Source organism: Bos javanicus, chromosome 16 (assembly GCF_032452875.1).
Source record: "Bos javanicus breed banteng chromosome 16, ARS-OSU_banteng_1.0, whole genome shotgun sequence".
Classification (NCBI taxonomy): Eukaryota; Metazoa; Chordata; class Mammalia; order Artiodactyla; family Bovidae; genus Bos; species Bos javanicus.
The window spans coordinates 45,500,150-45,513,346 of NC_083883.1; the positions used below are offsets into that span (position 1 = coordinate 45,500,150).

General features: G+C 41.9%; 1 protein-coding gene across 5 annotated transcripts in view; it reads left to right on the forward strand.

Moving 5' to 3' along the window:
* RERE (arginine-glutamic acid dipeptide repeats) overlaps positions 1-13,197 on the forward strand; it is a 416,914-nt gene that overhangs the window by 148,168 nt on the left and 255,549 nt on the right. For all 5 annotated transcript variants that reach the window (XM_061382835.1, XM_061382834.1, XM_061382837.1 and 2 more), the window contains exon 2: positions 7,698-8,166. In XM_061382835.1, coding sequence (XP_061238819.1) covers positions 7,842-8,166 — 325 coding nt within the window. In that variant the 5' untranslated portion in view covers positions 7,698-7,841. The remainder of the gene's footprint in view (positions 1-7,697; positions 8,167-13,197) is intronic.

The following is a 13,197-nucleotide window of genomic DNA, read 5'->3' on the forward strand; positions in this document are numbered from 1 at the left end:
GCATCTACTGAATAGAGCTACAGCTAGGGTGGTCATGTGACCTGCTTTTATGTTTTTCCTGCACAATTATTAATCTTTTTGCTTTCAGATATGTCCCAGTTTGGATATAAATTATATTCTCATTCTCATTATAGTGAAGATTAAGTGAATTAACATGTGTAAAATGCTCAGTGCATGTTAAGTGCTCAGTGAGTGTTAGCTGCTTTATTATTTTGGGAGCTCTATTATCTGCTTCCCTCTCCCTCTCTACATAAGCTTGCTCCTACTAGCGTTACCCTGTATCTGCCATCAAGGACAAGGATTCAGTCACTCTTTTTGCCAGACCTCTAATGTTTCCTCCTCCTTTTGGCTCCTTCTCATTCTGTTCATGGTTTATAAGCCAGCTCAAGCAGCCCCTCAGTTAATTACTCATGGAATACTTTGTTTCCCAAACAAAGGTCTCATCATAATGCCCTCTTAATTGCCCCAGCTTATGTGTCAGAGAGAGGGCAGAGAAAAGTAATTTATTACTTGCCTGTAAGTGCCAGGTGGTGAGTTAGGATCTGAGAGTACAACACAGGGCAAAAATAGTCAGGGTCAGCCCCTCATGGAACTTCTAGCTTAGAGATAGAGACAGATGTTAGCCAAATCACACAAACAGATGTGAAGTTACAGTGGTAGAAAGTGCTGCAAGGGGATTTAACCTAGTCCTCTTGGGCAAGAAAGAACATCCTGGGGAAGTTGCTATTGCACTGGGACCTGAAGGAAGAGTTGGAGATACTAGACCAGGAGAGAAGAGCACCACAGACAGAAGGAAGAACTGGAGCTGTCTCAGTCCAGGTTGGTGGGTGTGTTCAAGGAACCATGGGAGAGGCAGTGGGTCAGCACGGAGTGTAGGAAGTGGGTGGGGGTGAGGCCGGATAGAAAGATAAGGGCAGAAAGAAAGGATCCTGGCGAGGGTTTGTTTTCTGTTGTTGCTGCTGCTGGGCTTTTCTCTGGTTGTGGTGAGCAGGGGCTGCTCTTTGTTGCAGTGTGTGGACTTCTCATCTTGTTGCAGAGCATGGGCTAGTTGCCGTGCAGCGTGTGGGATCTTAGTTCCCAGACCAGGGATTGAACCCATGTCCCCTGCATTGGGTTTTGAGTTTCTAGTTAACAGTCCCAGATTTGGGTTTTAGTTACTGGAAGTGACAAGTCACTGAGTATTTTAAGGTGAGGATTGACTAGTCACATTAGCCTTTTGAAAGCAGAGACCTGGCTTCAGTGTAAAAAGAGAATTGTGAGGGTTCAGAGGAGTGGATTTCAAGAGGAGCCAGTTTGAAGTGGCACAGGAAGGGTACACTAGTAGCTTTTTGACTAAGGTTGAGGTGTTGGGGTTGCTCCCAAGTAGATGCATTTGAGAGAAATTTATAAGGTGACAGTGTCATGCTTTGTTGATGATGGAGGTAAGGCTTTGGTGTCCAGCTTGCCTAACAGGATGGTCAGGGGCACCAGTCATAAGACAGGCCATGTGGGGCCAGAGCCTGCCTTGGTTTTGATATGTTGAGGGACCTTTGAGACATCCCACAGGAGACTTCAGGTGGGCAGTTTTCAGACATCTGCCTCTGCAGGAGAAGTTTGGTAGGCATGTTCATTTGTGGATTGCCTGTGTGGATGTGGTACCTGAGGGCTGATGGACACAATGAGATGGACTGGGATAAAGTAGAGGATGAGAAAATAGGACTCTGCGCAGTGCCTAGAGAAACTGCTCCATGAATCGTAGGTCCAGTCCTAGAGGTGGAGGAACAGTGAAATAGACTCTAGGAGATGACTGTGCCGGGAATGCCCAAAGAAAAGAGCCTTTGCAGAAGGAGGTGGGGTGATTAACCCTGTCAGAGGATGCCTGGTGGTCACGTGATGAGAGGGACAAAAGCTCTAGTGGATTTGATGTAGAAAGGAGGCTGCGTCAACAGGAGTTGTTCCAGTGACTATTATGGTGTAGTCACGGTCCTTGTCAGTCAGTGGAGAGGGATGCAGGTTAACAGCAGGTGCCAATGGTGGGTCAGTGAGCGCCATTTTACAGGCAGGATGGGAAACAGTGAGGGGTGGACTTTGGGTGGGTCTGGGAGCTTCCTGGAGTTGGGCAGCAGGAATGCCAGAGGCTCTAAGAGTTGAGCAGAGATTAGGCCAACAGAGGGGAAGGGTCAGCTGGAGCATTCGAGAAGGGTGAGGTGGGCTGGAGAGGAGAAGGGGCGTCAGGAAAGGAAGGCCTCTGTGCTCTTTGAAAAGGAATGGTGGGCACTTAGCTGTTCATTATGTGGTGAATTGTATGGTGTGTGAATTATAGCTCAATAAAACTATTTTTTAAAAAGAACTAGTGGAAGGTCAGATGCTTGGCTGGCTGCATTGGAGGATGAATTGGAAGGAAGGCAAAAACAAAATTTTGTAGTCACAGAGACCAGTTAGAAGGCAGTTGTAGTAATCTGTGTGAAAGATGGTGATGGCTTGAAATAGGCACTTTCTGCGTCAGTTGGAGCAGTGGATGAATTACAGAGTTATTCAGGAGGCGATTGGTAGACCCCGAGAGCTGAAAAAACGCCTAGCGCATGGTTGGTTGGGTATTTGACAAATGTTAGCATTTCTTGCTGTGGCTGAATGAGGAAGAATTAATTGAATTCACTAACTGCATTTGGTGTGAGGGTCAAGTGTCTTCCTGAATCTGGCTTGAACCGCTGAAATGAGTAGAACCTAGGGATCGGGCACCCAGGTGGGATGAGCAAGTTTTCAGTGCTAAATGGGTTTCACATGATCCAAGAAGAGATATTTTAGAATTTTTTACTTCACTTGTGCTCAGTTTTATGTGATTTATTTATTAATCATGTAACAGAATCCCCCCTCCTCCCTTGTAGGAAATAAATTCTTGAGGGTAAGGGTGATGTTTGGCTATGTTTATATGTTGCATAGTATGATACATGATTGGGTATTATCTGCTGTAGTCGAGAATAAGTCATGACTGACCTAGGTATGTATTATTGATAATTTACATTTATAAAGCATTTTGCAATCTCTGAAGTGTATTTGCTGTGTGTGCATATACTTAATTTTCACAACAGCTCTGTGAATAGCTAGTTATTATTCCTTGTTGTTTTTTTTAGTCGCTAAGTCATCTCTGACTCTCTTGTGATCCCATGGACTGTAGTCCGCCAGGCTCCTCTGTCCATGGGATTTCCCAGGCAAGAATACTGGAGGGGGTTGCCATTTCCTTCTCCAGGGGATCTTTCTGACTCAGGTCTCCTGCACTGCAGGCAGATTCTTTACCATTGTGGGAAGCCCAGTTATTATCCCAGCCCTACAGCAGGGAAACTGACTCAGAGAGAGTGATTTCCCCAAGGCACTAGCCCTGGCAGTGCCAAAGCATGAACCTTTGCTTCTCAGTCCACTATGCTTGCAATTCTACCAAGGGGCCAAACCTCCTGGGACCACTGAAATAGTGACAAGAAATGGTTTCCTTAAATGAGATTTGGGCCCTGAGCATGATTGAAATTTGGGTACTTTATCCAGATTGCTTCTGGTAAGTAGTGTAAGGTGTTTGTATGTGGTTGGTGGCTTTATTTTGAAGAGGCAAATGATGTTTGTGTAGAGGTTTATATAAGTAACCTGAAACAATGCAGAATAGTTCTGTATCATTGACTGTCGAATGAATGCCTTTAACACTGATTAGATTACAGTGGAACTAAGCCAGCCTACCAAATTTTATCAGTTAAGATAAAATCCAGTGCAGTCTGATGAATCTGGAAACTAGTGAGAGGACTATACATTTATTTTTATTAAAAATCAGTCCTCTTTCTCATGTCACTCCAAACCCTCTGGCTTCCTAAGTTTTGAATGTACCTGAATCACTCCAGCCTCTGGACATTTGCAGTTGCTTCCTCTCTGCTGCAGTGGTCTCCGTGTCTCTTCTGTACTCTTGGGACAAAGCTGCCTCCCTGACCACTGTTTAAAATTACAGTCCTCTTATACTCCCTTGTTCCCACTGGACTCCCTACATAAGCTCTTTTAGTGTAATAGATATATCTGTATATTTGTATATATGTTTATACCTTTCTCCACTTCCTGGAACATCAGGTCCGCAGGCCAGGGATGTTTGTATGGGGTTCTCTGCTGTTTTCCCCACACGTGGGCATGTAACTAGCGCACTGGGCATTCAGCACACTAGCATCGTGGGTATTCAGTTGACATTTGTTCAGTGAAGAAGATTGTTTTGAATCTGAAATGTTTTTTAGATTAGAGTTCTCCTTTTGTTAATTTTAAACTGTCTTTTCCTGTATTTCCTGTTGAATTGGGTTGAGTAGTGGATCGACTTGATATTTTCAAAATTTTCTTCTTTCTTACTAGGGAAGAGTACCTTCTGTCTGGGTGGGAGAGATTAAAATGAGTGTGTTTCCTAAATGTGTCTGTGCTAATTATCAGCAAGGATATATGTAGGAAAAGTTGGCCCCTGTGAAGATACAGATTGTAACCTGAGCAGTAGGTTGCCATCAGGTCAGGTGGGTTCACCTTGGCGAGGGGGGCTTCAGACACCACTACAGATGCTCTCTTCTTAGTTCCCCTTCTGTAGCCGGAAAAGTGGGGTGATGACTCTTGTTTGGTTCACATCACTGAGTAGTAGACAGAATCCAGTGAGAGCATGGCAGGGACCTGCTTTGTGAACCCCTTGCTGTTATACAAAGACACTATAGTGTTACCTACCGAGGAGAACATTTCCAGTGTCCTGAGGTGACAGCTACCTTTCTCAGCGCCACTGGATCCCTTACCTCAAATGTTGCATTGTATGTTGGTCGTTTTATAATGAAGCTCAGAAAAATGACGATTATTGTGGTAAATGCAGAGGGAAAAAAAAATCCCCACTGTGCTATATTTCAGGGACAAATGTGAACAGAAGTTGAATTGACTTTAGCTTTGGATTATCAGTATTCTTAGTTATCTGAAAGTTGGACACACACACACAGAGGGTTTCATTTTATGGATGGTTTATCTACTGATCATTGATTTTTTCTTGCTAACTCTCGGTAGAAACAACTCAAAGTTTTTTGTAAGTAGAAGTACACTATATGATTTTGTAGGGAGTAATGTTGAATGTACAATTTGGACTTACTACTTTTTTTCTGTTTAAGTGCTGAAATAATATTTTTGCACTGTTTTCTGGAGCAGTTATCTTGTTAACCCTGGGGAAATTATGTTTTCTTGAACTTCTCTGAAGTATGTCTGTCCTGAACTGAATCTGAGAGTCTTTTGGCCTAAGCTCCTTGTTCTTTTTAGACTCCCAGGAGACCTTGGTATGTTTTCAATGTCAAAGAGGAATGTTTTAACAACCACGTTAGCTGATGGTTTTCTTTCTTGCATGATTGGCTTGTTCGGGCTCTAAACTTAGGCCCAATGGAGAAAGTAATATGTCTCTTTGTGTATTTTCAATTGCTAACACTAGTGGCCTCCAGGGACTTGGGGGTTTATTACTGTCTGCTTAGCAGATGATTCATTGAAGCAGAACTTTTGCAGGCAGTAGAATAATTTTTCATTTTCTGGAAATATGTTTAGAAAATTGAAATCCTATCTGAGAGTGCATTTCCTCTATAGAAGGAAGCAATTTAGGTTTGTGCTTCATACTGTCACACTTCTGACTTTGCTTATAGACTGTTGGCATTATTGCTCCTTCATAGGTCTCTCTCCCAAAGCTTGTTGTTAACTTTTTTTTTTTCCCTGAATGCCTAAGGATATTTGAAGTGCTAGTGGGAATGTCTCTACTGGTATCAAGTTTGACCTAAGAGGTTTGGAGAGAGTACATGATAATGTTTACGGCTTTGGCGTGACCAAAGAGAATTTTCTCTGTGTTTGAGGCATGTAATTACAAACTGACTTGGTGGTTGTTGTCCGAGTAAAGAGGACCAGTCTTTTGTTTGTTTGCATGTATTGTTCCTATCTGGCCTGAGTAGCACAAGAAACAGGTGGTTCTCCTGTTGACCAGTTATCTCCTCTTTCTGCATGAGAGCATCAAGGACTGGGACCATGGGCTCTTCCCTTGTGGTATCTTTACTTCTGAACACCTGGCAAATAGACAGTGTTTGGTACAAACTTGAACAAGTGAGATGAGATACTGGGGAAGATGATAAAAGAGTGCAAAAGAAAAATTACTGGTTATTATGACTGTTCCAAGACTGACTTTTAAGTAAAATTAAAAATTTTTAATTTTTTAATAAGATTGGAGTTTGGGGTTCACTCTTCTCATTATATTACTGTTCAGACTTTCCTTTTGGGCTTTAGTTTTAGACGTTTAGGGAGACTATCGGAGAAGGCAATGGCACCCCACTCCAGTACTCTTGCCTGGAAAATCCCATGGACGGAGGAGCCTGGTAGGCTGCAGTCCATGGGGTCGCGAATAGTCGGATACGACTGAGCAACTTCACTTTCACTTTTCACTTTCATGCATTGGAGAAGGAAATGGCAACGCACTCCGGTGTTCTTGCCTGGAGAATCCCAGGGACAGGGGCGCCTGGTGGGCTGCCATCTGTGAGGTCGCACAGAGTCGACACGACTGAAGCGACTTAGCAGCAGACTTAGCAGCAGGGAGACTATTAATAGTGGATATTTGGAAGAATGTATAAACCACCTAATAATCTCTAAAGATGAAAGGTTGTTTTGGGAACCTGTTTGTTTTGTGAAGACAGAGATAATATATCTTTGAGAAACCAGTTTTCTTGGAAAATAACTAGAATAGTAGACTTAGAACATGTAAAAAATTGTAATCGAAGGCACAGGAATCTTGCTTTGAGGTTGTTATTTTTGAGTCAACTCTTATGTTTATTCTTGAGAGAAGCTTTGGAAATTTAGAAAAGTGACCAGAAAGAGTCTTCAGAAGACAGTGCACTGTGAGACATCCTAAGACATTTTCCAAGGCTCTCCAGATTACATACTTTTTTTTTCAGGTGGAAATAATTTTTACTATAGGTTCTTTCCCTTTTAAATTAATATTGTGGTTCATAAAACTCCTTTTTTATTTTTTTTTGTTGTTCAGTTGCTAGGTTGTGTCCGACTCTTTGTGACCCCATGGACTGCAGCACACCAGGCTTCCCCATCCTTCACTATCTCCCAAAGTTTATTCAAGTTCATGTCCTTTGAGTCGGTGATGGTGTCTAACCATCTCATCCTTTGCCCATGCCGCCTTCTTTTGCCTTCGATCTTCAGTCTTTTCCAGTGAGCTGGTTCTTCCCATCAGGTAGCCAAAGTATTGGAGCTTCAGCATCAGTTCTTCCTGAATAATCAGAGTTGATTTCCTTTGGGATTGACTGGTTTGATCTCCTTGAAGTCCAAGGAACTCTCAAGAGTCTTCTCCAGCACCACAGTGATTGTGCCCCTTATATGTTGTTTACTGGGATACACTTTACTTTTTCATTTTAAAAGGAAAAAACAGTTTGTATACAGAAAGCATCATTTGCCCTTATGCATTCAGATATTGTTCATTATTAGTGTGATAGAAAGTCCCAAACAATTCGCTAGCTGAGGCCAGCAACTGTTTATGTTTAAATTTTGTGTCATTGTCCTAACTTTTTTCCTGTGGCAAGTAAGAAGTTTTCAGTGCTAAAGCATGAGTAAGGAAGAGAATCATTGAACAAAATATTATTTTAGGAAAGGAAATATGGGAAAATGTTACAGGAAAACCAATTCTACTCTCTCTTTTTTTCTCCTAGCATTTTTGAAACGTTGGGGTTGTTGGAGTGGTTGGATTTTCCCTGGAATTGAGTGAGAAATTCAGAAGACTGAAGCCCAGGCTTACTGTCTACCTTTCACGGAGGCCCAGCCGTGAGAGGACAGAAGAAGGCACGTGGCGAATCATGACAGCTGACAAAGACAAAGACAAAGACAAAGAGAAGGACCGGGACCGAGATCGGGACCGGGAGAGAGAGAAGCGAGACAAAGTGCGTGAGAGTGAGAACTCGAGGCCCCGCAGGAGCTGTACCTTGGAAGGAGGAGCCAAAAATTACGCCGAGAGTGATCACAGCGAAGACGAGGACAATGACAACAACAGTGCCACCACGGAGGAGTCCACGAAGAAGAACAAAAAGAAGCCCCCGAAAAAAAAATCTCGTTACGAAAGGACAGATACCGGCGAGATAACATCATACATCACGGAGGACGATGTCGTCTATAGACCAGGAGGTGAGGTGCCTTTGGGTCTTTACGGTGTCTGTGGTTGAGAAACCTGGTGTCAGCCTGTGGATGCAGGTGGACATGAAACCCAGAAGAATGGGTAGTGGTTTGGGGCAGGAAAACTCCAGGTATTCAATAGCTCCAGGCTTCAGTCAGCTGGTGTGCTGGCCCTTCCCTGTGCCCACCTCTGGGCCTGCCCGTGAGGCTCTCCTTCTGTCCGTGTCTTCTGCTGCTCATTCTCACACTTCACTGTCTGCCCAGAACTTTGCCTCTTTTCACGTCCTCCTTTTCCTTTTGTCTTCAGCACAGATTAGACTGTGGTGAGGCCCTGCAGAGTGGAGTACACGGTGGGACAAGTAAGCCTTCAAGTTCAGGGTTACAGGTCATTTTACATTGGCTACAGGAGTGACCAGAAGCTAGACAGGGGTTTTTAGTGGGCTTCAGACCAGGGTTTATTCCTCCTGATGACCTCCTTTTCCCTAGAATTAAGCTTCAGGGCCTCTAATCAATGATAATAGATGAAGCCAACTAACCTGCTTTGTTTTCCAGGAAAGATACTGCGTCCACTCGGTATATTGAGGTTATTTGTAGCAATTAGAGAGAGACCAGACCCAGCTTGCAGATAAGATGTAGGGAAGCAGGTGGTTCAGAACCTGTTGAACACCAGCAATACCTTCCTTTTTCATTTGATACATTGTGTATATTCGGGTACTTTCCTTACAGAAGTCAGTTTAAAAAAAAAAACTAGCTGAAATCAGTTCTTTGAATTGCTTACAGTGTTGAGGAATGACATGAGTTGCATGAGATGTAATTAATAGGTTGGAAGCCTCCCAGTTTGATGTTTTTCTAGGAGCTGGAGATTAAAGAGATTATGTTATTAACCTGGTACCGTTATTTTGCTGAGCTGTACTGTAGCTGTGCTGAACTTCACATAAAGTACTCGATTTTTTTCCCCCATATAGAAATTAGTTTTGAATTTTGAAAAATAATGTTTTCAAACTTACATAGATTAGCTTGTATTCACTATACTTTTTGGCTGATGACTGAGAAGATATTTATGTGATATAAACTTATCAAAATTTCTGGGGGAAATTAGATAAACTTATCTAATTTCTGGGGGAAATTAGAGCTCTGTTGTGGAGATTTGGTAGTGTGTAGGTTACCGTACTGACAGAGTCTTTGATTCACCCTTAACATGTTGGACAGTCAGAATGTCCTAGCCACCGAGGAACATATGTCAGTATAGACAAACCGCACGTTGATTGCTACAGACCTGTGTACTTCTAGGTCACAAGAAAGAGACAGAATGCATTAACTTTTTTCGATACAGGTTACAGATGATACCTTAAAAATAAGGGATGATCTGATTTGTCATTGTGTCAGAAGGCTGGCTGTCTTGTGCAGAACTGAGGGCCAGCCTTTCTCAGCGGAGAGTTACTCTTTTTTTTTTTTTCAAAATGCTTCTCCAAAATACTTGTAGTCCGAAATATATGGGAAGTGCTGCATGTACTGTCTCTCATGTGAGACTGTCATAGTTAATAACTTGGAGAAGCCCTGCAGTTAAGGAAACTTCTTTAACATTAAAAAACAAAACAAAACCAAACCTGCCATTTCCCCTATTTGTGGGGCTGTGGCATCCTGTTTCTGCTGAATATCTCCTTAAGAAAAATCATTTTTGAGAAAACAAGTTTGAGAACTGTTGCACATTCATATTGCATATTCTACAGGATGGTGGGAAATCTTTTCTTCTTGATGTTTAGAAGACTGTGTGGAGGGAGGTTGGTAATGGCTTATTTTCAAAACAGTAGGTTCTTGTTTTGGGGAGGAACTGTGTACTTAAGGGAGGCAGACATTGTTTCAGTAAATCTGAGGACCTTTGTGAAATGTGAAAAAGGTATACAGCCTCTCTGGAAGCTGTTATAAAGGACTGAAAACAACAAAAATGGCTTGAAAATTTTCTGTGGTGCTCCAGCAGAACCACTTGTGGGAGACGCCCCTGTGCTTGGCCGGGTGACAGGTGCGGCCTGTGGTTTGCATACTGCCAAGTCCATAGATGTTTGCCTCTTTCGTAAGGAGACGGTCTTTGACCTTCTCAGTAGTTTTGTTTCTTTTGGGGTTATTATGCATTTGAAGGTGAATGACTTCTCAGTGGAAGATGTTAAAATATTGCCTCTTCTTTAGGTTTTTCTTCTCCTTTTGTCTTTTTTCTTTCTGATCTTTGTCTTTCTTGGTGCAAAGTACTACAGTAAAATCTTCAGTTGGTGATGAAAACCCTTACATGCACCCAACTGCAGAGATTCTCTTTGGTTAGTTGTATCTTAAGGGTTTCAGTAGGGACTTTATGGGGCATCATAAGGGATTCTTCAATGTATTATTAGTTTTTGAGTAGTAGACCTTTTATGGGCTTCCCTGGTGGCTCAGTGATAAAGAATATGCCTGCAGTGCAGAAGTTGCAGGAGACATGGGTTCGATTCCTGGGTCAGAAAAGTCTTCTGGAGGATGAAATGGCAACCCACTACAGTATTCTTTTTGCCTGGAGAATTTCATGTACAAAGGACCCTGGAAAGCTCCAGTCCATGGGGTTGAAAATAGTCAGACACAACTGAGCACAGTGTCTTTTCAGATCTTTTATGCTCATTTGAAATCACAGATAAATTTTTTCCTTTCCTGAATTGGTTTCAATACTCAGATTAAGTCTAAATTACAAATACCTCCCAAAATGTCATTAAGATTGAGCCTAGTGGCGAGCAATAACATGAGGATAAAAATAGACTGTTATGTAATATATGTGCTTGTCCTTGGGGGATAAGCCTATGTTCATACTGTTTGGTCTGAGAAGACTGAGGTTTTATTGAGGAAATGGGTATTTAGGATTTTCGTAGCTAAGGTTTAATCTCATGCCTGGTTACAACCAGTTCTTTCTGATCCTGCTCCTCATTTCTGCAGCTTTTTATTGGTCTTAGAAGCACAGCATGATGGACTTGTAGTTACACTGTCCACGTTACCTCCTACCTTAGGGTCTTTGTACCTGCTGATGCCTCAGGTTTGTGACCCCCCACCCCCCTACCCCCACTCCAACCCAACAGACAGACATGCTGAGCTACTGTCCTCTCTTTAGTACTCCATTCCAGTGCCATCACCTTCCTCCCACACCCCAATTATCCAGATTTCCTTAATAGGTACAGTCTTGAAGTCATGTAGCTTTCCTTCTTGCACTTGTAACAGTAATAATTTTCTGTTTATTTCTGTTACTATTTTAGGATGTCTGTCTCCTCCATGAAGGTGTCTACTCTGTTTCTACTTATTGAATTCCTGAGATCTGCAAGAATAGTGTACACATAGCATGGATTCCATAATACTGGTTTTTTGTTGTTTGTTTTGGCCTCACTGCATGGCTGTGGGATCCTAGTTTTCCAACCATGGACTGAATCCAGGGTCCCTGCAGTGAAACCACGGAGTCCAAACCACTGGACCACCAGGGAAGTCCAATACTTGATGAATAAATAAGTTTCTGAAATTTTTATTCAAAAATATATTGACTGATTGATGATGTCACGGAATAATGCTTCTGGAAGTCCAGTTCGAATAATTTATTTCCCAGTGAATGATTTAACAAGCTTGTTATAAAAACAAAAATCAAAACCTTGTGGAGCTCTGTGTATACTTTGCATCTGTGTCTAATCTAACTTCTTTGTTGTCCATCAGCCGTTACTCTATTTCTGAGATGACTGTCACGGTGACAAATTGATTTTTTACACAGCTGTGTGCAGTCAGATTTCTCTTATGGGCATTTTCAGCATAGAGTATTGGTTTCTAAAGTTTGCTGTGGGTGGCATATAAATTTCCTTCTGCTTTTTTCTTCCTTCTTTTCCCTCACTTTATTGAGATATAACCAATACATGACATTAAGAAAATGTGTAGTTACACAGGGAACTTAATTCAGTCAGGAGGGGAACTGCCATTTGTCACAACATGGATGAACCTGAAGTCATTATGTTAAGTGAAAAAGTCAAAGAGAAGTACCACATGATCTCTTCCACTTGTGGGATCTAAAAAAACCAAACTCAGAAACAGAGAACAGATCAGTGGTTGTCACAGGTGGGGAGGTGGGGGATAAGGAGTCAGGGAGGTGAGTGAAGGAAGTCAAAGGGTACAAATTTCCAGTTATAAGATGAATAAGTTCTGGGGATGTAATGTACAGCATGTGATGGGAGTTAAAAATACTGCTATGTGTATTTGAAAGTTGCTAGGTAAATAGAGTAAGCTCACATGACACACACAAAATTCTCTAGGCCAGAATACTGGAGTGGGTGGCCTTTCCCTTCTCCAGGGGATCTTCCCAACCCAGGGATTGAACTCAGGTCTCCCACATTGCAGGTGGATTCTTTACCAGCTGAGCCACAAGGGATGCAACACACACACACACACACACACACCACCACGAGCGAGTGCACAAAATTAGTGATTTTATATATATATATATATATATATATATGTTGCAAAATGATTATGCCACAGTGAGGTTAGTTAGTGTAGCCATCATGACACAATGACACATAGTTATAGTTTTGTACTTACTTAGAAAAAAAAGTTAAAGCATGGAACTTTAAAAAATGTATAGTTTCCCTTTGGTTCAGATTTCTGTTTAAAGAGGGGAAGGGAGTTACCAACTTTTTAACAAATGATATGTCCTACCATTTAGCTCCTGATTCTTCACTGAGTGATTGGTCTCTGACCAGTTAAGAGGCTGAATTCGGTTTTAAAGTCTTGCTTTTCTGAATAATTGAAAGCTTATCTTCTGCAGTCACTCAGACAAACATTCTTTCTCAAAGTAAACCTAAAGAAAACTCTGGCATTTGGTGTTCCAGGACATACATTTTTGGAGAAAATAAAAGCTCATTGATCTGCAACTTTTTATCCATGTCTTCTATCTGTAGAAGAATTTTTAGGTGAAATTGACATGAAAATGAAAGTGTCTTCTTGAGGCATTCTTATTTGGGAGGGAGTGTGAGTTTTTCTGATGATTGCAAGAATTTTTTT